The 25232-nt window shown below is 43.4% G+C and overlaps 1 protein-coding gene across 1 annotated transcript in view; it reads right to left on the reverse strand.

The window, feature by feature from the left end:
* The window catches only part of COL4A2 (collagen type IV alpha 2 chain), a 294339-nt gene that overhangs the window by 59790 nt on the left and 209317 nt on the right, over positions 1-25232 (reverse strand). Inside the window, exons 23-24 of the mRNA XM_040425227.1 lie at positions 24705-24868; positions 4578-4650 (exon numbers count right to left, since the gene is read on the reverse strand). Of these exons, the coding sequence (XP_040281161.1) occupies positions 4578-4650; positions 24705-24868 (237 nt within the window). The remainder of the gene's footprint in view (positions 1-4577; positions 4651-24704; positions 24869-25232) is intronic.

Below are 25232 nucleotides of genomic sequence, written 5' to 3' on the forward strand. Positions count from 1 at the left end.
GGGCCAATGCATTATATATATGAATTACCGTAAAATTTGTACTCCTCGGCTAAAAATACTCCTCAAAATTGTTAAGAGGAGTATTTTTACTCTTCTGAAAAAAATGTAGTCTGACCTCTGTGTCAGCTGTAACATACAGCTGACAGTCTGTTTCAAACTTCAGACATAACCCCTTCCATGCCATGGTCCTTAGGGACCGCTGTATGGAAGGGGCTAACCATCAGGCTGCTGCTCTGCTGTGGCAGTGGCCTGATGCCGTCCCTCTCCCCCCCTTTCACCCGCCGTGTTGGATGGCTGTCCTCACCTCCATACAGGCCGTCACCCCCCTCCCCTTCAGGATGGCCGGCGCGGCAACAAGCCCCCCTCGCCCCCCCAAGTCAAGGTTTGCAGAGCGGCAGTGGGCCAGAGTGTTAGCTGTAACATAGAGCTGACACTCTGCTTCAAACTACCGACATCGATGAAGCACTGATGTTGGCCGTTTAATCCTTTCCATGCCGCGGTCCTTAGGGACCGCTGCATGGAGGGGATAAGCATCGGGCCGCTGCTCTGCTGTGGCAGCGGCCCTATGCTTGAAGGGTAAACTGAGGAAGGGAGCTCTGTCCCCCATCGGGCAGCTGCGCTGTTATGTCAGCGTCCCTAGGGTTGCCATGGCAACCAGACGCCTTCACAGGCATCTGGATTGCCATGGTGTAGCTCAGCCTGATCAGGCTTACTGTGAATGAAAATACACTGCAGTACACTATACAGTGTACTGTAGTGTATTGTAGAGGCATCAGACCCACTGGATCTTCAAGAAACAAGTGGGTCTGTGTCAAAAAAGTGTAAAAAAATAAGTGAAAAAAAGTAAAGAAAAAAGAAAAGTTAAACTAATGTAACTTCTTCCTATATCCACACATACAGTACAGACCAAAAGTTTGGAAACACCTTCTCATTCAAAGAGTTTTCTTTATTTCCATGACTATGAAGGCATCAAAACTATGAATTAACACATGTGGAATTATATACATAACAAACAAGTGTGAAACAACTGAAAATATGTCATATTCTAGGTTCTTCAAAGTAGCCACCTTTTGCTTTGATTACTGCTTTACACACTCTTGGCATTCTCTTGATGAGCTTCAAGAGGTAGTCCCCTGAAATAGTCTTCCAACAGTCTTGAAGGAGTTCCCAGAGATGCTTAGCACTTGTTGGCCCTTTTGCCTTCACTCTGGAGTCCAACTCACCCCAAACCATCTCGATTGGGTTCAGGTCCGGTGACTGTGGAGGCCAGGTCATCTGGCACAGCACCCCATCACTCTCCTTCATGGTCAAATAGCCCTTACTTTCAAAGTTTTCCCAATTTTTCGGCTGACTGACTGACCTTCATTTCTTAAAGTAATGATGGCCACTCGTTTTTCTTTACTTAGCTGCTTTTTTCTTGCCATAATAAAAATTCTAACAGTCTATTCAGTAGGACTATCAGCTGTGTATCCACCTGACTTCTCCTCAACGCAACTGATGGTCCCAACCCCATTTATAAGGCAAGAAATCCCACTTATTAAACCTGACAGGGCACACCTGTGAAGTGAAAACCATTTCAGGGGACTACCTCTTGAAGCTCATCAAGAGAATGCCAAGAGTGTGCAAAGCAGTAATCAAAGCAAAAGGTGGCTACTTTGAAGAACCTAGAATATGACATATTTTCAGTTGTTTCACACTTGTTTGTTATATATATAATTCCACATGTGTTAATTCATAGTTTTGATGCCTTCAGTGTGAATCTACAATTTTCATAGTCATGAAAATAAAGAAAACTCTTTGAATGAGAAGGTGTGTCCAAACTTTTGGTCTGTACTGTATATACTAAAAATACGATACTAAACATTTTTGGTATCACAGCGTCCGTAACTACCTGATCTATAAAAGGATCACGTACTTTTACCGCACGGTGAACACCATAAAAAAAAAAGAAAAACTATGATGGAATTGCAATTTTGCCCACCGCACTTTCCACAAAATAGTATAAAAAGTGATCAAAAGAGTCATATGTACCCCAAAATAATACCAATCAAACTGTTATCTCATCCCTGCAAAAAATTAGCCCCTAACTAAGACAATCGCCCAAAAAATTTAAAAGATATGGCTTTCAGAAAATGGAGACACTAAAACATGATTTTTTTGTTTCAAAAATGCTTTTATTGTGTATTATATTTGCCATTCATCCACGACCATGACCTCATGTTGCAGCATGATAATGCACGGCCCCAATATTGCAAGGATCTGTACACAATTCCTGGAAGCTGAAAACATCCCAGTTCTTGCATGGGCAGCATACTCACCGGACATGTCACCCATTGAGCATGTTTGGAATGCTCTGGATCGTCGTATACGACAGTGTTCCAGTTCCTGCCAATATTCTGCAACTTCGCACAGCTATTGAAGAGGAGTGGACCAACATTCCACAGGCCACAATAAACAACCTGATCAACTCTATGCGACGGATATGTGTTGCACTGCGTGAGGCAAATGGTGGCCACACCTGGTGTGGTGGTAAACCAGATACTGACTGGTTTTCTGACCCCTCTGCCCCACCAGTAAGGCAAAACTGTGCACATTTCAGAGTGTCCTTTTATTGTGGGCAGTCTAAGGCACACCTGTGCAATATTCATGCTGTCTAATGAGCACCTTGCTATGCCACACCTGTGAGGTGGGATGGATTATCTCGGCAAAGGAGAAGTGCTCACTAACAGATTTAGACAGATTTGTGAACAATATTTGAGAGTAATGGGTCTTTTGTTTATGTAGAAAATGTTTCAGATCTTTGAGTTCAGCTCATGCAAAATGGGAGCAAAACCAAAAGTGTTGCGTTTATATTTTTGTTCAGTGTATAAAGAAAGATTAAAAGAATAAATGTATTTAGTCTTGAGAAGAGACGTCTAAGGGGGGGGGGACATGATTAACCTATAGAAATATATAAATGGACCATACAAAAAATATGTTGAAAAACAGTTCCATGTAAAATGCCCTCAAAAGACAAGGGGGCACTGCCTCCGACTGGAGAAGAAAAAGTTTAGTCTCCAGAAGCGTCAAAGCTTCTTTACTGTAAGAACTGTGAATCTGTGGAAAAGACTTCCTCAGGACGTGGCCACAGCAGGAACAGTGGACAGTTTCAAAAAGGGTTTAGATGAATTCTTAAAAGTAAATGACATTAATGCTTATGAAAACGTGATGAAATCTGAGTCTCACTTCCTTCTGGGATTCGCGTCCCCACCTATCCCTTGGTTGAACTTGATGTACTTATGTCTTTTTTCAACCGTATTAACTATGTAACTATGAATCTGCTGCATGTATATAAACCCATGCACCTCAGAGCAATGTACATAGGCTGTATGGAGTCCTACCAGTGCCATGGGATCTCTGTCATAAAATTTTCAATTTGAGGCAGTATTAATGGGTTATTTTCCCTAGAAGCAATGCTGCTTGGGGAGAATCACTCTAAAAGACAGCATCCAATAGAGCATGCCATGATTTTTCTCAGTAAAAACTGTAACTCTATATAAGATCAGAGGAATATGAAAATAGCAGTACTCATTAGACTTGTGAGCCGTATGAATGAAACGGGTTTCCTAGGTATTTAATATTGATGACCTATCCTCAGGACAGGTAATCAATATCTGATTCGTTGGGGTCCGACAGGGTTGCCAACTGTCCAGAAATTCCTGGAAAGTCTACAAAAATAAAGCACTCTTTTCCAGCATCAGTTAAAAAATAGTTGTGTCCTTGATTTTGGCTGTGGGTACTTAAGCAGGTTATTGTGATTTTAATTATCATTTTAATGCTGACACTAAAGACTGCTAATGCATTCATATCAGTATATTGAGCTATAGACATGTATTACTTATAATATTTATCATTCAATATAGTTTTCCAATTTGTCTGTAAAAACTGTTGGCTGCGATTCTAAAATAAGTTGTCCAGAAAAAATAAAATTCAGGTTGGCAACCCTGGGGTCCATCTCCTGGCACCCCTGCCAATAAGCTGTTTGAGGAGACATGTTCATGGAGCGCTGCAGTCTCTTCCTAGGCCTGTGATGTTAAATTCCTCGGTCACATGCCCTAGGCTCAGCTCAGTCCAATTCAAGTAAATGGGCCTGAGCTGCAATAGTAAGTATAGCCACTATGCAGTGGACGGCAGTGTGCTTGTTAAGGTGCGAGGAGCCTGCAGAGCTCGCTGGAGCGCTGCGGCCTCCTCAAACAGCTGATTGATGGGGGACTGGGTGTTGGACTACATATTACACCGAAAGCACTTTACTTGTATTACTTGTGTATAATCTATGCATTTAAGCAAAGTATAACTAATACTTCTCCATGGTCATCTTATTTTAGTGTCCTGTTCAGTACTGTACAGATGTAGCCCAGCTAAACTTGATGGTTAACGCATTAAGTAAACAGTAGCAAGAAAATGTTAATTCACATTTTCAATTGATTTCAATGGCTTTTGTTCACAAGATAACACTGTTACATGTGTTATCTGAGTCAGTTTTAGCTCAGCTACATCTGTAAATAAAGCCATCACAGATACACACAGTAACTAGTTACCTTTCTCTGTAGCAAACACTGTGTCTCCCTTCTCTCCAGCATGCCCAGGAAGACCATTGAGGCCTGGAAGTCCCTGTAAATAAATTGACAGAAGATAAATTAGTGACATATTTCCCTGCAGAAAATCTGCTGGAGTGCCGAAGGTTGCTGATCCCTGATGTATCTTTTTAGTGGGTTACAAGCTACTGAATGAACATTTTTGTGGGAGTGCTTCTTTAATATGCGTCTGTAAGTAACTTTATTAAACAGTCATTATTTTTGGCTGGAATTCTCTTATCATTATTTTTTGCTACCCTTTATTACTAGTAGTGTTGAGTGAATCCGATTTGTATTGCTGTATCCGAACCCGATTCGTTTGAAAATTTTGTTAACAATATAGCCTCCGTCCTACCGTAAAATTTATGGGCTCTGCGGAGGTCTTTGCAAACTTGCAGCAAACATCACAAGACTTGCTTCGTCTCGCGTGTATGATGTGACACTTTGTTTATTCGCATAAATTACAGTGTCAAAATCCGAAGCTGGACTCGGCTTTGTTAATGAGGCAGGAAGCTCAGCATTAGATTTTGTCACTATAATTACAGTACAGCAATTCAAACTCGATTCGCTCAACACTAACTAGTATGAGGACCAATCTAAATTAAATTAAGTTCGAGTCACATTTTTGCAATCCGTGGAAAACTGCTGTTTTCAAGATTACAAAAAAGATGTACAGTGCCTTGAAAAAGTATTCATACCCCCTTGAACTTTTCCACATTTTTTCACCTTACACTTTATTTAACATTTTATGTTATACAGTAGACCAACACAAAGTAACAAGTATGCGTGAACTGAAAAGAAAATGATACATGGTTTTCAAAAATTTTTATTAAAAAATGGCGTGCATTTGTATTCAGCCCCCCTGAGTCAATTAGGACCACCTTTCACTGCAATTACAGCTGCATGTTTTAAGGGGTATGTGAAAGGAATCCATGTTCTTTATTATGTCAAAATCAATTCTGCTTTTACTGAAGTTTCATTTCTATGTTAGGTACTAACTCTGATTGCTGTGAAACTAATATACTGTAAGGTTTCTATTCTCTGTAACCCTGAATCTTATCTCTTTGGCACTACTCCCGGACAATATTCCTAATATGGAAGTTCCGTTTTTGTTTCTATTTCTCTGAGCGTAGAATGAAACGTGTTAATATGATAGGTTAAATACATAACATACGATGATGCCAATTAAGAGGGTAAAGCCCCCTCTATATAACCTGTGTGCGTTAAAAATAAACCTTAGAGTGTTCATTCAGTACATCACTGTTGTGTCTTTTATTACCTACTGAGTGAAGCGCTCTCCTGACGTCAGAAAGGACTCAAACCAAGCCGATACTAGAAGCTTGGTGCCAGGTACCAAGTGGGACTAAGAGATTCCTATCAGTTGGGGGCTCGTCCGGGATCGGGAAGGTTTTCCTCGTGTTCGGTAAGGAAGGCATCTGTTATTGTCCTCTGGCCGATCCGAGGACCACGTCCCGATCTAGTAAGTAGAACCTACAACTTCTAGTATAATTACTGTATCAGGGATACAGGGTACAGACTCCGGGAGTCTGGGGGAGTGACCCGGGGACTCCGGGAGTCCGCCGTGAGGATCACTCAGAGAAAATATAGTGCGCACTAGATAATATTGTCTCAGGGAGACAAAGACGGAGCTTGGTTTGACTCTTTACTTTTTAAAAGCTGTTTTAAAGTATAAGATTATTAGAGTTGATATAAGGATACTGATGTCCTGGTGGTAAGTGTACGGACTGAAGTTCACTATTTGCATAGAGTTTTAAGGACATTGCATTGTTGTTTTACTGTGTTGCGGAGGTCTGCAATACGCCCCACCCCCGGCTGGGAGCAATCCGTTAACCAGCAGATAGGTGAACACAAGCAGCAGACCAAAGAAACAAATTATATGTTTGATGAAACTCTCTGATATATTGTGATCAGACCTGAGTCCTTTGCCTAGTTGACAGGATTAATTTCTCTGAGCCTTAAAGGTTCAGTGCAGCCAGTCCTAGGAAAGTAGCATCATTAAAATATCAGACGGAATGGGATCACAAGAGTCTAAAACCAATTATCCCAAACCTGAGACGGGAGAAACATGCAAAGTTTATGTTGCACGGTGTAGTCCCACAAATTACTTCCTAGTTAACCCATGGGTGGATAATTTAGCTGGATGGACTGAGTTCATGCAAGCTGCTAGCCCCTTTCCCAGGGACGGCGATAATAGCCCGTACCACATGGACATGATAAAGGGTCTTTGTCTGGAAGACAAAGAAGCATGGCCACATTTTGACCATGATCCGTCCTGGAATATGGATTACATGATACAAGGGGGTGAACAATGGTTGGAGATAGCCCCACATTGGTACAATGTACCATCAAATAAGAAGAAAGGGAAAACTAATAAGATTCCAAAAGATGACAGTCAGTTACATAAAATGGAGAAAAGAACAGAATTAAAAGACGTGTCTGAAAAGCCAAACCCACCACCTTACACTGTCCCGTCCGCCCCTGCACCCCATCTCACACTAAACCCTGTACACATATGTCCAAGCATGCAGGAGATACAGGACGAAGATATAGGTGCTACATTTATGCAGGTCCATGACGACCTAGAGAAAACAAAATACAGTCAAAAACAACAGAAAGCTGCAGAACAATATAAGTACCACACACGCAGCAAGGGAATAGAAGCTAAAGAAGAACAGGTAGAACTCAGTGCACCCTTCATAACAATAGGAGAACACTTAATGAAGAAACCCATGGACATCGAGGACCTTAATAAAATTATCAAACACTGCCCCAAACCCACAGTGGCTCCTTTGGGAACCATCACCTATCTTAAAAAGGCTTGTAAAGGCAGAAATTGTACACAAGAAGATTTAAGGCTCATAATAGATGGCATCATAGGAACACATACTGCTTGGGATTGGGATGAAGTCCCATACATTTCTACACTAGTAGATGGAACTGTTGATGCCAGCCGGTACATATGCAATGCAGAAGAAGGAATGAAGAAGATTTGGACCCAAGTTGAGGATCATATGAATAAGGTATTCAAACAAAAATCATCTCTGCCTATTGCTGTAGCTTGTAAACAAAAGCCCACAGAGTCTGTTACTGAGTTTTGGAAGAGATTCATGGACTGTTGGAGACTGGAGGCGGGACTCCCTACCCTCCAGAACGACAGCCTGATCATCTCCACATTCATTAACAATCTGTCGGACAAATTAACCCTTCCAGTGAAACAAGGTGTATCCTCATGGACCTCAGATGATACTGTCACTTTTGAAAAACACCTTTATGAAAAGGAATCAGCAGGATGTTTCGAAATCAGAAAAATCACACCCACACATGCCTATGCCAACAACAGGGGAGGGGGCAGAGGAAGGAGGAGAGGAGGACATACTAGTTACAACCAGAACACACAGTGGCAGCAAGGACACCCACAAGATCAGATACAAAATAACTGTTGTTATAACTGTGGGAAAGAAGGACATTGGGCAAGACAGTGTACACAGCCCAGGAGGCACCGGGGTAGACAGGGCCAAAGTCAGGTACCAGACACAAATACACAGTCTTTTAATCTTCCTCAACAAAGACCCCAACAAACAGGCCAACAACCAAGATTCCCCATTGATTGGAATCAGCAACAACAATCATACTGATGCTGCCCAGAGGGAGGTACCCCGATTTTCACACAGGTCACCACACACTGGAAAGACACACCTGTTATTCTACTGAGAGTGGGAGGAAGAAGAGTAGGATTCATGGTAGATAGCGGTGCAACTTCAAGTGTGTTAAGTAAAGATTTATACAAGGGACCATTGAGAAAATCTGAGCCCTCTATGGGAATTAATGGGGTTTTAACAAAAACTTTCAAAACTGACTCACTACCACTTGAGACCATGGACAAGGAGTACATCACAGACCATGCCTTCACCATTATACCAGATTGCCCTGTCAGCCTGTTAGGGAGAGATTTGTTCATTAAGCTTGATTTACAAGTGTCAGCCAAAAATCAGGGCATAAGAGTACACTCAGATCTCATTCCAATCTCTACACCAGTGCCACTGATTCTTGCAAACATACAGGACCACCCAGAACTCAACAACATCAACCCTGCATTATGGTCTTCAAATGAATATGACACGGGGTTCATAGATTGCACACCTTACAAGGCTACTGTGATATCAGGTGTCCTCTCAGTGTTCCAGAAACAGTACCCGTTGTCCACAGAAAAAATTGAGGGCTTGAGGCCAATGATCGAAGAGTTTTTAAAGGAAGGTATCCTGGAAGAGGTGATTTCACCCTTCAGCACTCCCATAAATCCTGTGGCAAAAGCAGATGGTTCAATTCGCTTTGTGCAGGATTTAAGGGAAATCAACAACATCATTGTGCCTATAGCCCCCATTGTACCTGACATTACTCAGTTGCTATCTGCCATTCCAGCAGACGCTGTTTGGTTCAGTGTGATAGATCTGAAAAATGCATTCTTTTCTATCCCAGTTGACAAGAAGACCAGACTACTTTTTGCTTTTTCCTTCGAGGGGCGACAACTAACCTGGGCAAGAATGCCGCAGGGATATGCTGATTCACCTGTAGTGTTCAGCATTGTCCTCCAAATGACTTTAAAACCATGGCACCCCCCCCAAGGTTCCGTGTTGTTGCAATACGTGGATGATTTACTGTTGTGCAGTATGTCAGTGGAGGCCAACATTGAGGATGGTATATCACTGTTACAATGGTTGTTTGAATGTGGACACAAAGTGTCATTAGGGAAAATGCAATGGTGTAAACAGCAAGTCGAATACTTGGGGTTTGTCCTGACAAAGGGGGAAAGGAGGATCAGTCCAGGGAGAGTTCAGTCTGTAGCGGGATTGGTCACCCCGCACTCCAAGAAGGAAATGCTATCCTTCCTTGGAATGATAAACTACTGCAGACAATGGATCCCAGACTGTTCCTACCATGATAATATCTTGAGACAGGCAACACTGCAGGACAAACCTGATTTAATAAGATGGTCTTCAGAAATGTACAATGCATTTGATTATCTGAAATGTTCATTAATGTCAAGTCCAGGATTGGGCCTCCCTGACTACAAACTGCCCTTCCACATGTTTGCACGACAAAACTGTAAAACCATGGCGGGCGTGCTGACACAAGAACATGGAGGCAAGTTGCGCCCATGTGCATTTTTCTCGAAGGTAATGCCCACCTCTGTCCAAGGGATGCCGGCATGTCTGCGTTCTCTTGCAGCCTGTGCTATGATGGTAGAGTTGGCAACTCCTTTCACAATGGGACATTACACCATTTTGCACACCACACATGATGTTGTAGGCCTACTCAAGGGCATCCACACACAACACATGTCTGCACAAAGGCTTTCAGGATATGAGGTACTACTGCTCAGTGACCCTTCACTCGAAATCAAGTATGCTTCCCACACCTCAGGACCAGCACCAATACTGAATGCTCTCTTAGGCCTTAAAGGACAGGAAGATTGCCTCACAGATACACATGATTGCTTACAGGTCCTGGAACACGAAACTTCTCCAAGACATGATTTGTCATCCACACCCATTATAGGTGCTCCAGAGGTTTTTGTAGACGGTTCATGCACCAGACCAGATGACACCAGTTACTGTACAGGCTACGCCATTGTCATGCTCCCAGATGTTGTACTAGAGGCAAAGCCCATAAAGTTTCAGTCTGCACAGGCAGCTGAACTCATTGCCCTTACCAGGGCATGCATTCTACATGCTGAAAAACCAGTCACCATTTACACTGACAGTAGGTACGCACATGGGGTAGTGTGGGATCATGGAATGATTTGGCACAGAAGAGGTTTCACTGCAGCAGATGGTAAACGCATCTCACACTCACAGCTGGTCGCAGATCTACTTGAAGCCATCAGATTGCCTTCACAATTGGCAATTATCCACTGCAAGGCACACACCAATGGTAAGGATCATGTCTCACAGGGCAATGCGCTGGCAGATAGGGAGGCGAAACGAGCGGCCGACTACAGCCCCTCAGGTCCATGTAAACGTTGGGAGATGCCATGTTTGGCACCCCCAACCCTTGAGATGTCACAAATGCTTACCGATCTTCAAAGATACGCCACTGAACAGGAACGGCAAGACTGGTGTTATCCAGTATTGCAGAAAAATTCTATGACAGAATTACTCTGCAAAGAGGGGAGACCATGCATTCCCCAACATAGTGCTTCCATCTTCATAGCACATTTCCATGGAGCAGGACATAACAGCATACAGACAACTCAGTCATTGTTGAGTCAAAATTTTTACATTACTGACATCAAAAAGTTAGTAACAGAATATGTACACAGGTGCATTACATGTTTGAGGAACAACCCCAACAACCCCTTGAAGGTAGTCCATCAACACCTTGACTATCCCACTACTCCATTCACCCATTTACAGGTAGACTTCACACATATTCCCAAAACTCAGGGTAGACAGGAATATGCTTTGGTGATTGTTGACATGTTCTCCAGATGGCCTGAAGTATTCCCCACCAAATCAGAGGATGCTAAAACAACAGCAAGGATACTTACTCAACAAATCATTCCTAGGTGGGGATGCCCTCTGATGATTGAATCTGACCAAGGGCCAGCATTCACCTCCAAACTCAACAAGGAAATTGCTAAATTACTACATATAGAATGGAAATTTCACATTCCATATCACCCGCAAAGTTCTGGCATTGTGGAACGCATGAACAGGACTATCAAAGATAAATTGAGGAAGGCCACTGCAGGTACTTTTGAAAAATGGAAAGAGATCCTACCCATAATACTTGCAGAAATAAGGATGACACCTAATAAGAGGTTAGGGTTATCACCATTCGAGATACTCATGGGAAGGCCTTTCCCCACCCCCTGGGCAAGACGCCCAATGATAGTGCAGGAAGGTGATCTTGATTTAATAAGGGAAGAATATGTCACCAAATTGATACAGGTTCTTAATAAAACTGAGGAAAAAGTTGCTTGTAAGTCTCCCTCTCTTCCACAGGAACCCACCCACCCATACAGGGTGGGGGATGAGGTAGTGATCAAAACACTGAAGAAAGGAAAATCCCAAGGTGACTTCGCATATGGCCCACCCACTACCGTGGTTGCAGTGACCAGAACAGCTGTGCTGACTGAACAATCTCCAACTTGGATCCACGCCACCCGAGTGAAGCTTGTGAGAAAAAGAGAGGAGGCAGGAACGGAGGCAGACAGCCTTGGCCTTGAAGAAGGACAAGAGGTACTAACGAGGGCAGACAGCCCTGACCTCCAACAAGGCCCAGAGGTACTAACGGGGGCAGACAGTCCTGACCTCCAACATGATGAGCTCCTCACTCCTTTCTGGGAAATGGTTGAATGTACTGACTAAGATTGCTTCAATTATACCAATTAGTAGTAAGGGAGAAGTAGCCGCAACTAGCAAGGGCGGCGTCATCACTTTTTGGTATAATTCATCTAACACTCACGTAGCCACCTACACCTTTTGCCTTTGTGATATCTTGAAAAAATGTTCATATTATAGCTATTGTTCCAACGACTATGTAGAAGGACAGGCCTATATATGTGTAACAGACTCATACTGGGGAAAAGGTTGTGGATACTGGGGATCAGTGGGATGGAATACAGGGACAAAATGGGGATATAAACCAGAAAGCGCCCTCAAAAGGAGGGATAAAAATTCTAAGTCCCTTTTGACTAGAATGACACTCCTTGAGAGAGGGACGTGTTATGTGGACACCTCTTCAGTGTATCATTGCAAAAAAAGGTCAGCGGAAATGAAAATTGTATTGACAATAGACAACCCTGGTAAATATGATGAAGGAGATTATGTATTAGGATGGTACTATCATAACATGTGGGGAGCTGAGACTTCTCAGGTAACACAAATGTTCAAACTTAGAGATATGTATAAGTCTAAGGAATACCAGCCCATCACAGGTGTCCCCAAAAACCCACTAGCCCCGCATATAGTTTCTCTAAAAAACCTAAGGGCCATATCTAATCCCACATATGAGGATACTTTAGCCATGGGGACGGGCTTTTCTGATGTTAATCTGTGGCTGGAGTGGATGAAGTATAGTGCAGCCTCTGTGAATAAAAGTAACTGTTACATATGCGGTGCTGCCAAGCCACACCTAGGTACCGTACCTCTAGTGTTACCAGAAAGTGTTGAAGAATGTTTTTTGACTCTTTTTGTTAATATGTCTTATAACCACAGTGCATGTACAGAATGGAAATCAAAATACCCTCTTTTGTTAAAAAATCCTCGCCCAGGGGCAGGTATCCAGGTATATCCAGGTAACTACACATGTTACAAGGGGAGCACACATGGGAGGAATGTACAGAATTTCACCAAAGGTTATTGTCACAAATACAGCAATCTGAACATATCCCTCACTCAGAACCAAGTGTACTCCATAGGAGATGTGTACTGGATCTGTGGAGATGGAAAGATAAGATCCAGATTGGAAGGTGCCTGGAAAGGTGAATGTGCGCTTGCCAAAGCTATAATGAACATGCACATTTTTTCTGAATCAGATATTATAGAAAAAGGGGTGCTAAAGAGAAACAAAAGAAGCGCCCCCCTTTCAAGTTTTGATCCCCATGTGTATATAGATGCAATAGGTGTTCCAAGAGGGGTCCCAGATGAGTTCAAAGCTAGAGATCAAGTAGCCGCCGGATTTGAATCAATATTTCCCATCATTACTGTGAATAAAAATGTGGATTGGATAAATTACATATACTACAATCAGCAAAGGTTTGTAAACTATACCAGAGATGCATTTCTAGGGGTAGCAGAAGAACTACAAGCAGACTCAATCATGACATTCCAGAATCGAATGGTGTTGGATATGATTCTTGCAGAGAAGGGCGGAGTGTGCCGAGTATTGATTGATCCAACCTCCTGTTGCACATACATACCAAATAATACTGGCCCCACTGGTAAGGTCACAATAGCTATAAAAAAGCTTGAAGATCTGTCCGTAGAACTGAAAAAGAACTCAGGTATAAATGATCCATGGGATCAATACTTTGGGTGGTTCACAAATTGGAAACAAGGTCTCATGCAACTAGGGATTGTAATACTAATAGTAATTGTAGTAATAGGTGTAGTAGCATTATGTGTTATTCCCTGTGTGAGACGAATGCTAGAAAAAGGGCTCTCTAATATGTCATTATATCAGACTACTGTACCCCAGGAGGATCGAAGCCCAGATGGGTATAAGAATTACCTAATATCGTATAGAGAGAAAAAGGACAAGAAAGGAAAGAACCATGTAGTGTGATCCACTAAAGGTTCTTAAGAGGGGATTTGAAAGGAATCCATGTTCTTTATTATGTCAAAATCAATTCTGCTTTTACTGAAGTTTTATTTCTATGTTAGGTACTAACTCTGATTGCTGTGAAACTAATATACTGTAAGGTTTCTATTCTCTGTAACCCTGAATCTTATCTCTTTGGCACTACTCCCGGACAATATTCCTAATATGGAAGTTCCGTTTTTGTTTCTATTTCTCTGAGCGTAGAATGAAACGTGTTAATATGATAGGTTAAATACATAACATACGATGATGCCAATTAAGAGGGTAAAGCCCCCTCTATATAACCTGTGTGCGTTAAAAATAAACCTTAGAGTGTTCATTCAGTACATCACTGTTGTGTCTTTTATTACCTACTGAGTGAAGCGCTCTCCTGACGTCAGAAAGGACTCAAACCAAGCCGATACTAGAAGCTTGGTGCCAGGTACCAAGTGGGACTAAGAGATTCCTATCAGTATGTACCAGCTTTGAACATCTAGAGGCTGAAATTTTTGCCCATTCTTCTTTGCAAAATAGCTCAAGCTCAGTCAGATTGGATGGAGAGCGTCTGTGAACAGCAATTCTTGCCACAGATTCCCAATGGGATTTAGGTCTGGACTTCAGGGTCGGGACGAAGGGTAGGCAGTGGTAAGCAAGAGACTAGGACGCTCCTACTGTCAGGCAGGAGGGGGTTTGATTTTCATAATAAGACTGCCGAGTCTAAGTCAGCAGAGAGGAAGCGGCAGATGTCTCCCCATGTGCTACTGTAGCCTGACAGGTACTCCTTCTTCCTGTGGAAGTCTGAGCCTTGCCTTGCCTCCTTCCTCTGTGAAACCTGCAGAGGGGGCAGCAACAAGGGGAGGCAATGTGGATGTAAGTTTGTTCAATCTCGGCAGCAGGTCTCTCCTCCTTCCTTATCATTAGGGATGAGTGACTCAAACTTCGGATCCAAGACCTGAAGTCGATTCGCCCAAAAATTCATTTTAATGCTGTACGGAGACCCATCTCCTTACAGCATTAAAATATATGGGCTCCAGTGAGTTGAAATTAATTATCACCGAAGTCTTGGCATTTGATTTTTAAACTTCAAAACCATTTTAAAACAGTGTGCAAAGTGTACATGAGATTTGTTAGTACTGTGTTACACTTTACCACACAAAAATCCACGTGGGAAAACTGAATGTAATCCATACGGTGTGCAAGTAGCCTTAGGGTGCCTGCACATGGTGTAGATTATGTGCGTTTTTTTTCCACTGAAAAATTGCAGCATAATACGGTACCAGCAAAGTGAATGAGATTAGACAAATGTCATGTACAGTCGTGGCCAAAAGTTTTGAGAATTACATAAATATTAGAAATTGGAAAAGTTGCTGCTTAAGTTTTTATAATAGCAATTTGCATATACTCTAGAATGTTATGAAGAGTGATCAGATGAATTGCATAGTCCTTCTTTGCCATGAAAATTAACTTAATCCCAAAAAAACCTTTCCACTGCATTTCATTGCTGTCATTAAAGGACCTGCTGAGATCATTTCAGTAATCGTCTTGTTAACTCAGGTGAGAATGTTGACAAGCACAAGGCTGGAGATCATTATTTCAGGCTGATTGGGTTAAAATGGCAGACTTGACATGTTAAAAGGAGGGTGATGCTTGAAATCATCACGCGTGCAGCCATCATTGCGCTGCATAAAAGTGGCTTCACAGGCAAGGATATTGTGGCTACTAAGATTGCACCTCAATCAACAATTTAAAGGATCATCAAGAACTTCAAGGAAAGAGGTTCAATTCTTGTTAAGAAGGCTTCAGGGTGTCCAAGAAAGTCCAGCAAGCGCCAGGATCGTCTCCTAAAGAGGATTCAGCTGCGGGATCGGAGTGCCACCAGTGCAGAGCTTGCTCAGGAATGGCAGCAGGCAGGTGTGAGCGCATCTGCACGTACAGTGAGGCGAAGACTTTTGGAAGATGGACTGGTGTCAAGAAGGGCAGCAAAGAAGCCACTTCTCTCCAAAAAAACCCATCAGGGACAGATTGATCTTCTGCAGAAAGTATGGTGAATGGACTGCTGAGGACTGGGGCAAAGTCATATTCTCAGATGAAGCCTCTTTCCGATTGTTTGGGGCATCTGGAAAAAGGCTTGTCCGGAGAAGAAAAGGTGAGCGCTACCATCAGTCCTGTGTCATGCCAACAGTAAAGCATCCTGAGACAATTCATGTGTGGGGTTGCTTCTCATCCAAGGGAGTGGGCTCACTCACAATTTTGCCCAAAAACACAGCCATGAATAAAGAATGGTACCAAAACACCCTCCAACAGCAACTTCTTCCAACAATCCAACAACAGTTTGGTGAAGAACAATGCATTTTCCAGCACGATGGAGCACCGTGCCATAAGGCAAAAGTGACAAATAACTAAGTGGCTCGGGGACCAAAACGTTGACATTTTGGGTCCATGGCCTGGAAACTCCCCAGATCTTAATCCCATTGAGAACTTGTGGTCAATCCTCAAGAGGCGGGTGGACAAACAAAAACCCACTAATTCTGACAAACTCCAAGAAGTGATTATGAAAGAATGGGTTGCTATCAGTCAGGAATTGGCCCAGAAGTTGATTGAGAGCATGCCCAGTCGAATTGCAGAGGTCCTGAAAAAGAAGGGCCAACACTGCAAATACTGACTCTTTGCATAAATGTCATGTAATTGTCGATAAAAGCCTTTGAAACGTATGAAGTGCGTGTAATTATATTTCACTACATCACAGAAACAACTGAAACAAAGATCTAAAAGCAGTTTAGCAGCAAACTTTGTGAAAACTAATATTTGTGTCACTCTCAAAACTTTTGGCCACGACTGTACATTATCGTGCAGTGCATTGCATTTTGCAGCATGTCAATTGTTACTATTTTTCTTGTGCAGATTGCACCCTTTTCAATGGAAGATTAAGATCTGTGGAAAATCCACATCAAATCCGCACCAAAAACGCACAAAAAAGTGGCAAAACTGTCATAAATAGTGGGAATTTATGTGCTTTTTTGTACAGTTTTGGTGGAGATTTCTTGCACACAAATCTGTACCGTGTGCGTATTACATGAAAAAACCGCAGTGTATTACATTACCAGCAAAGTATGAGATTAGGCAATTATCATGCACACTTTGAAGATTTTTTCCGGACGGGAAATGACCAGCAGATTTCCAAATCTGCAGCATGTCAATTATATTTTCAGTTTTAGCTGAAGGTTTTATCCTTTTCCAATAAAGGTAGAGATCTGTGGCAAAACTGCATGTAATCCTCACCAAAATCTGCAACTAGAAAATTGTAGATTTTGGTGCAGATATAGTGCAGAAGCGCATATTAATCTGCACTGAAATTAGGGCGGATCTTATGTGCGTTCATCCACACTTGTGTACAGTGCTTAGGGTGCTTTCACACTTCACTTAGCAGTGTCCTTTGGAGTTATGTCTTGGAAGGATTTCCTGACAAATAAATGCATCTGTTGTCCATGTTAAAAAAATAATAAAATTCCCGTGCAGTATATGTGTTTTTTGCACGATGCCCCTGTTTGCAATGGTACAACAGACTGCACTATTCCATACCGCAAAAAAAGGTATAGTGACATATGCAAGCCGAACAGAGGTCAAAGTGTTAGTCTTTTGTTCTCTGTTGTGTGAATAGAATCCTATGAATATGTTTATTGTAAGTACCAGGAGCTTTCCCACTGTGTAGAGCAACCGGAAAAAGCAAAACAGAGTGTGAAAGGAGCAATAGATAGAGATAAATCATCGTAAGAAGATATAATATGTATACCAGTTGTGGGGATTCGCTCTGGTACTTAGGATTAGCGGGTGCAGCACAGAGGCAAAGTACAAGTTCTTGGTTCAAAACATCAGTGTTTATTTGCACGTGAAAGCAAAACAAAAACGCAAGTTGCTTGGTGATCGTTCACACACATGAAAAGTTCATATACAAAACAGTCACCTTTTCTCCTGGGTGTTACTTCACACCCTGTTGGAAGTTCTGCTTTGTCAAGTCCATAGGCAGGCGTTAGGCAGCCTGTTCGCCCTCACAGGGGTCTGAGCCCTCCAGCCCGACTCAAGCCACAGATTCCAACACAGCCCTCAGATCACAGCACACAAACCTCCTGAGCTCCACTGTCAGACAGAGATAATCCTCTCCACCTGGCAGTGCTGGCTGGATTTTATGCCTGGCAAAACCCGGCCTGGAACATGGGGAGTAGTCACCCACTCAGCACTTTGACTACTCCCAGTAAGAGCCGCACCGGATCAGCTATTACAGGCATTCTAAGTATCAAGGTGTCAAACAGCAACTGCTGCTGACACATAAAGACCGGCTCCTACTCCATCGAGGCCAGGAAACTCGGTGACACGTACCTATTATCCACGATGATTCCTTGTACCTTCTTACATTCCTCCCCCTTTTGTTCAACCCTGAGGGGGTGAACACATGCCATACAGTATACTCGGGACAGGGCATCCCCGTTTCCCTGCAACTGGCCTGCCCTGTGTTCTACGGAGAACTTAAAGTTTTTTAAGGACAGGAACCACCTGGTGACTCAGGTATTTCTCTCTTTGTCCTGGCTCATCCACTTGAGAGGGGAGTGGTCAGTCACCAGGCGGAATGTTTTTCCCAACAAATAATAGCGGAGAGACTTGAGTGTCCAATTGATAGTCAGGCACTCTCTCTCCACTATACTGTACCTGGTCTCGGCTGGGGTGAGCTTGCGGCTTAGGAAGACAACGGGATGCTCCTCCCCGTTGACTTCCTGAGACAGTACAGCACCGAGGCCTACTTCGGAGGAGTCTGTCTGTACTATGAATTCCCGCTTGATGTCGGGCGTCACCAAAACCGGGCAACCACACAGGGCTAACTTAAAAGCGGAGAAAGCCTCTTCCGCCCGGTCATTCTAGTGAACCATCACTGACTTGCGTCCCTTCAATAACCCTGTCAATGGCGCGGCTACAGTAGCAAAGTGGGGAATAAATCTCATGTAATAGCCTATCATTCATAGGAATGACTTTACTTTTTTACTGGTGACAGGTCGGGGCCAATTTCTTATTGCCTCTATTTTGTTTACTTGGGGTTTGATCACTCCGCGCACAATGACATACCCCAGGTATTTTGTCTCCTCTAACGCTATCGCGCATTTTTTGGGGTTAGCGGTTAGTCCAGCTTTTCGAAGGGAGTCTACTACAGCCTGCACTTTGGGCAGTTGACTTTACCAGTCGGTACTGTGGATGACAATATCGTCCAGGTAAGCCGAAGCGTACCGACGATGTGGTCGCAGCACAATGTCCATTAGCCTTTGGAAAGTGGCAGGGGCGCCATGCAGACCAAAGGGTAACACCTTATACTGGTATAGCCCCTCCGGTGTTATGAAGGACGTTTTCTCTTTGGCAGCCTCCGTTAGGGGTACTGCCAGTATTCTTTGGTGAGGTCCAAAAAAGAAAAATACTGGGCTTGTCCTAACCTCTCAATCAGCTCGTCTACCCGGGGCATGGGATACGCATCGAACTTGGAGATTTTGTTTAGTTTCCGGAAATAGTTACAGAATCGTAACGACCTGTCCAGCTTTGGTATTAAGACTATCGGACTGGCCCATTCACTTTTGGACTCCTCAATGACGTCTAGTTGCAGCATTAGTTGCACTTTCTCCGAGATGGCTTGTCGCCGAGCCTCAGGTACCCGGTATGCTCAGTGACAATGTCATGCTGGATTATGGAAGTGCGTCCAGGGAGGTCTGAGAACACATCCGTGTACCTGCTGACAAACTCCCTGGCCTCCTGAGTCTGTTTAGAGCAGAGGCTGTCAGCAATCTTCACTGTGGCAACTGCTTCCCTTGTATCAGACCGTGGAGCTGGAAACTCTTTCCCTAGAAAACTAGGCCGCGGGCTATCATCAGTACTTGTCTCTCTATCTTTCCAAGGTTTGAGCAAATTCACATGATACACCTTGGCTTCCGCCACCCTAGCTGGTGTACATTGAAGTTTAGTTCTTCAACCTTTTCGAGTACCTCGTAGGGTCCCGACCACCTAGCCAGTAACCTACTGTCCACTGTTGGTACCAGAACTAAAACCCGATCTCCAGGGTTAAAGATCCGGACCCGAGCCTGCCGATTATACACACGACTTTGAGCTCGCTGAGCTGCCTCCATATGTTCCTTTACCAGCGGCAACACGTTTTCCATACGTTCCTGCATCTGGGTAACATATTCAATAACGCTTTGATAGGGTGTGGGTTGTTGCTCCCACGTCTCTTTGGCTATACTCAACAGACCACGTGGATGTCTGCCATATAGAAGTTCGAAGGGCGAGAACCCAGTAGAGGCCTGGGGCACTTCTCGCCCTGAAAACATAAGATAGGGCAGAAGGAGGTCCCAGTCCTTCCCGTCCTTAGACACTACTCATTTTAACATGGTTTTTAACGTTTTATTAAACCTTTCTACTAGGCCGTCAGTTGGTGGGTGACAGACGGACGTCTGTATCTGCCCATAAATGGCCAGGTTCCTGAGCAGATTACCTGGGTCCGGCCCATAGCGGGAACCTCCCAGGTAGGTTTCACTGGCTCATACAGTTGGGCCTGGGGTGGGAAGTTGTGGGGTTTACCTTACCCCCTCCCGAAAGAACACCCCTTAAGATTCTTAGTGGCCTTATAGCGTTCTACCAGGTCCACCATTTCTAGGGCATTTCCAGGAAACACCTGGCCGATCCAGAGCTGGAGATGGGGGTGGCAGCGCCCTCCAGAATATGTCAGCCAATAGGCTATCCAGCATAGCCGTGGGACTCAGCACATCAGGCGGTAGCCACTTTTGCAAAAGGTGGAGTATGTCATAATACTGGGGTCTCACGGGCTCAGCTGGCTTAAACCCCCACTGATGTACCCGCTGGGCCTGGACCAACACATTTACCCCGTCTTACCAAAATCTCACCCTTTACCTTCGGGTAGTCGGCTGTTTGATCGTTCGGCAAGTCGAAATATACACGCTGGGACTCTGATGCCAGGAAAGGAGCGATGACCTCAGCCCACTGGTCTTGGGGCAGCTTTTCCCTGGTGGCCACTTTCTCGTACATCGCCAGGTAGGTTTTGATGTCGTCTGCGGGTGTCATATTAGGGATCGCTGCACGGACTACTTTTCGAGCATCTTGGACGCTTGGGGTTGCTCCTGCTGTCTGCAAAGCCATCATGTGTTGTAGCAGCAACTGGTTGGTCTCTTGCTGTTGCTTATTAGACTCCCATTGGTGCAGATTGGTCTCTTGCTGCTGTAGATTAGCTTCCACGAGGGCCTTCACAACAGCCTCCATTTTGTCGTGGGGTATGGGTTGTAATACCGCTGGTTTGATGTACGACATACAACCGTGCCCAAAAATGCAAACCAAAAAAATATATCGGCGTTCACCAAATGTGGGGGATTTGCTCTGGTAGTTAGGATTAGTGGGTGCAGCACAGAGACAAAGTACAAGTTCTTGGTTCAAAACATCAGTGTTTATTCACACGTGTTCGCCCTCACAGCGGTCTGAGCCCTCCAGCCCGGCTCAAGCCACGGATCCCAACACAGCCCTAAGATCACAGCACACAGACCTCCTGAGCTCCACTGTCAGACAGAGGTAATCCTCTCCACCTGGCAATGCTGGCTGGATTTTATGCCTGGCAAAACCCGGCCTGGAACATGGGAAGTAGTCACCCACCCAGCAACTGCTGCTGACACATAAAAACCGGCTCTTACTCCACTGAGGCCAGGAACCTCGGTGACACGTACCTATCATACACGATGACTCCTAGTACCTTCTTATAGAAACATAGAAACATAGAATGTGTCGGCAGATAAGAACCATTTGGCCCATCTAGTCTGCCCAATATATCTGAATACTATGGATAGCCCCTGGCCCTATCTTATATGAAGGATAGCCATATGCCTATCCCATGCACGCTTAAACCCCTTCACTGTATTTGCAGCTACCACTTCTGCAGGAAGGCTATTCCATGCATCCACTACTCTCTCAGTAAAGTAATACTTCCTTATATTACTTTTAAACCTTTGCCCCTCTAATTTAAAACTGTGTCCTCTTGTGGTAGTTTTTCTTCTTTTAAATATGCTCTCCTCCTTTACCGAGTTGATTCCCTTTATGTATTTAAAAGTCTCTATCATATCCCCTCTGTCTCTTCTTTCTTCCAAGCTATACATGTTAAGGTCCTTTAACCTTTCCTGGTAAGTTTTATCGTGCAATCCATGTACTAGTTTAGTAGCTCTTCTCTGAACTCTCTCTAGAGTATCTATATCCTTCTGGAGATATGGCCTCCAGTACTGCGCACAATACTCCAAGTGAGGTCTCACCAGTGTTCTGTACAGCGGCATAAGCACTTCACTCTTTCTACTGCTTATACTTCTCCCTATACATCCAAGCATTCTGCTGGCATTTCGTGCTGCCCTATTACATTGTCTTCCCACCTTTAAGTCTTCTGAAATAATTACTCCTAAATCCCTTTCCTCAGATACTGAGGTCAGGACTGTGTCAAATATTCTATATTCTGCCCTTAGGTTTTTACGCCCTAGGTGCATTATCTTGCACTTATCCACATTAAATTTCAGTTGCCAGAGTTCTGACCATTCTTCTAGTTTTCCTAAATCCTTTTCCATTTGGCGTTTCCCTCCAGGAACATCAACCCTGTTACATATCTTTGTGTCATCAGCAAAAAGACACACCTTCCCATCGAGGCCTTTTGCAATATCACTTATGAAGATATTAAACAAAATTGATCCCAGTACAGATCCCTGTGGAACCCCACTGGTAACATGACCTTGTTTTGAATGTTCTCCATTGACTACAACCCTCTGTTGTCTGTCACTCAGCCACTGCCTAATCCACTCAACAATATGGGAGTCCATGCTCAATGACTGCAGTTTATTGATAAGTCTTCTATGTGGGACAGTGTCAAAAGAATTACTAAAATCTAGATATGCGATGTCTACTGCACCTCCACCGTCTATTATTTTAGTCACCCAGTCAAAAATCTATAAGATTTTTTGACATGATCTCCCTGAAGTAAACCCATGTTGTTTTTCATCTTGCAATCCATGGGATTTTAGATGTTCCACAATCCTATCCTTTAATAGTGTTTCCATTAATTTGCCTACTGGGTGCTTACACAGTATATACCTACATTGTAAAATAGGGTAGGATATTGTATATCTGTATTGTAGCTTTGGGAAAGTACAATACTGAAACATTAGGCTATGATAGGGCAAGTTCCCATGTCGGTATAAAAGCCAGCCTGTAGTTACCCAGAAGAAATATGTTGCTGACACTCATTGTCTACTGGCTGCCCGTTTACCTCCACAGTATGACGGATTGCTAATGACATCGCTCGTCCTTATACAGCTGCTTTGTTTCTGAGCAGCAGATCGCTGTTTAGACTCCACCATCTGCTGCCCAGAAAGAATCATTTACGTGCCTGCATGAACAACAGTTTTACCCAATGAATGAGTGTTTCGCTTGTTCATCAGGTGATTGCCTGCACCTTTAGACAGCAGATTGTCTGGAGCGAGTCCCTGATAATCTTCCCGACAATTGGGTGTAAACCCAGCATCAGACTTCTGCCACAGATTTCCTGTAGATGTGCTCTTGGGTGTGCCGTGGATCCGCACGAGGAGAAGACTCATTTTCATTCAACTGGGCTAATTCTCAGCATTTCAATGCAGAGTCCGAAGTAGCATGCTGTGGCTGTAGTAAAAATTCTGCTACATGTGAATGGAGTTACAAAAAAACAAAACATTGACATGCATGCAGATTGTCCTCAGTTTTCATACAGATTTTGTCACGCAATCTATGGCAAAATCTGATATATGTGAACGGATTGTGAAGATGTCTATTCACCTTCAACTGATGTCCAATGAACGGTCATTCAGGTGACATTCATATACGGTTGGTTGGGGCAAGTGTGTATGAGCTTTCTGAGCTGCTGCCAGGCACCTCTGGCAGCAGGTTATCTTCCTGGATTTATAACAGTTGCTGCAGAAGCTGTCTTTGAGAAGTTATATTACTCTATGCCCACATGTACCACAATGTATTACGGGATCCATCCGTAAATACACCTGCGGTAAGGTTTCTTAATTGGCACCATGTCAATTCTTTGTCCAGATTTTTAGTGTGGATATCATCCTTTGCAACGCAGAGGGTATAATTTAGAGCAAATCTGCAACAAAATCCACATGTGAAATATGCAGCTTTTGCCGCAAAAGTTGTGGTAAAATCTGTGATAAATATATTCTATTCTGTGTGGATATACTTTAAAGGGGTTATGTCATTCAGCAAGTGCCATTTATCATGTAGAGGAACTTAATACAAGGCACTTACTAGTGTATTGTTATTATCCATATTGCTTCCTTTGCTAGCTTGATTTATTTTTCTATCGCATTATACACTGCTCGTTTCCATGGTTACGACCACCCAGCAATCCATCAGTGGTGGCCGTGCTTGCACACTTTAGGAAAAAGTGCCGGCCTCTCTGGTGCCCGGGACCATGGAAGCTCACATAGGCTGAATAGGTCATGTTCTATCCTTTTATTCTGGGCCGTGGAAAAGACATGCAAATGCGGACAGCACACGGTGTGCAGTTCACGTCTTTTGCGGTCCCATTTAAATGCGGATCAAACATCATGTGCATGGGTCCTTGTGCAAATGACTTGACAATCATTACGATGTGGAATATTAACTTGTGCTAAAATGTATTATTTTCTTTCAATGAAACTAAAGATAGGGAAGCCTTACCTCTATACCTGGTGCTCCGGGCACACCAGGAACTCCTCTATCTCCCTTTTCTCCTTTACTACCAGATTCACCCGGTGAGCCTGGAAATCCTACAGGTCCAGGCTCTCCAGCAGGCCCTCTTGAAGCTTCATCACCAGAAAAGCATTTACATTCACCTTGTTCCCCTGAAGAGTATTAAAAAAAAAGCTTGAGTTGCTCACCCATGGATATACAGTTGCAAGAAAAGTATGTGAACCCTTTGGAATAATATTGATTTCTGCACAAATTGGTCATAAAATGTGATCTGATTTTCATATAAGTCACAACAATAGACAATCACAGTCTGCTTAAACTAATAACACACAAAGAATTAAATGTTACCATGTTTTTATTGAACACACCATGTAAACATTCACAGTGCAGGTGGAAAAAGTATGTGAACCCTTGGATTTAATAACTGGTTGAACCTCCTTTGGCAGCCATAACGTCAACCAAACGTTTCCTGTAGTTGCAGATCAGACGTGCACAACGGTCAGGAGTAATTCTTGA

Source organism: Bufo bufo, chromosome 3 (genome assembly GCF_905171765.1).
Source record: "Bufo bufo chromosome 3, aBufBuf1.1, whole genome shotgun sequence".
Classification (NCBI taxonomy): domain Eukaryota; kingdom Metazoa; phylum Chordata; class Amphibia; order Anura; family Bufonidae; genus Bufo; species Bufo bufo.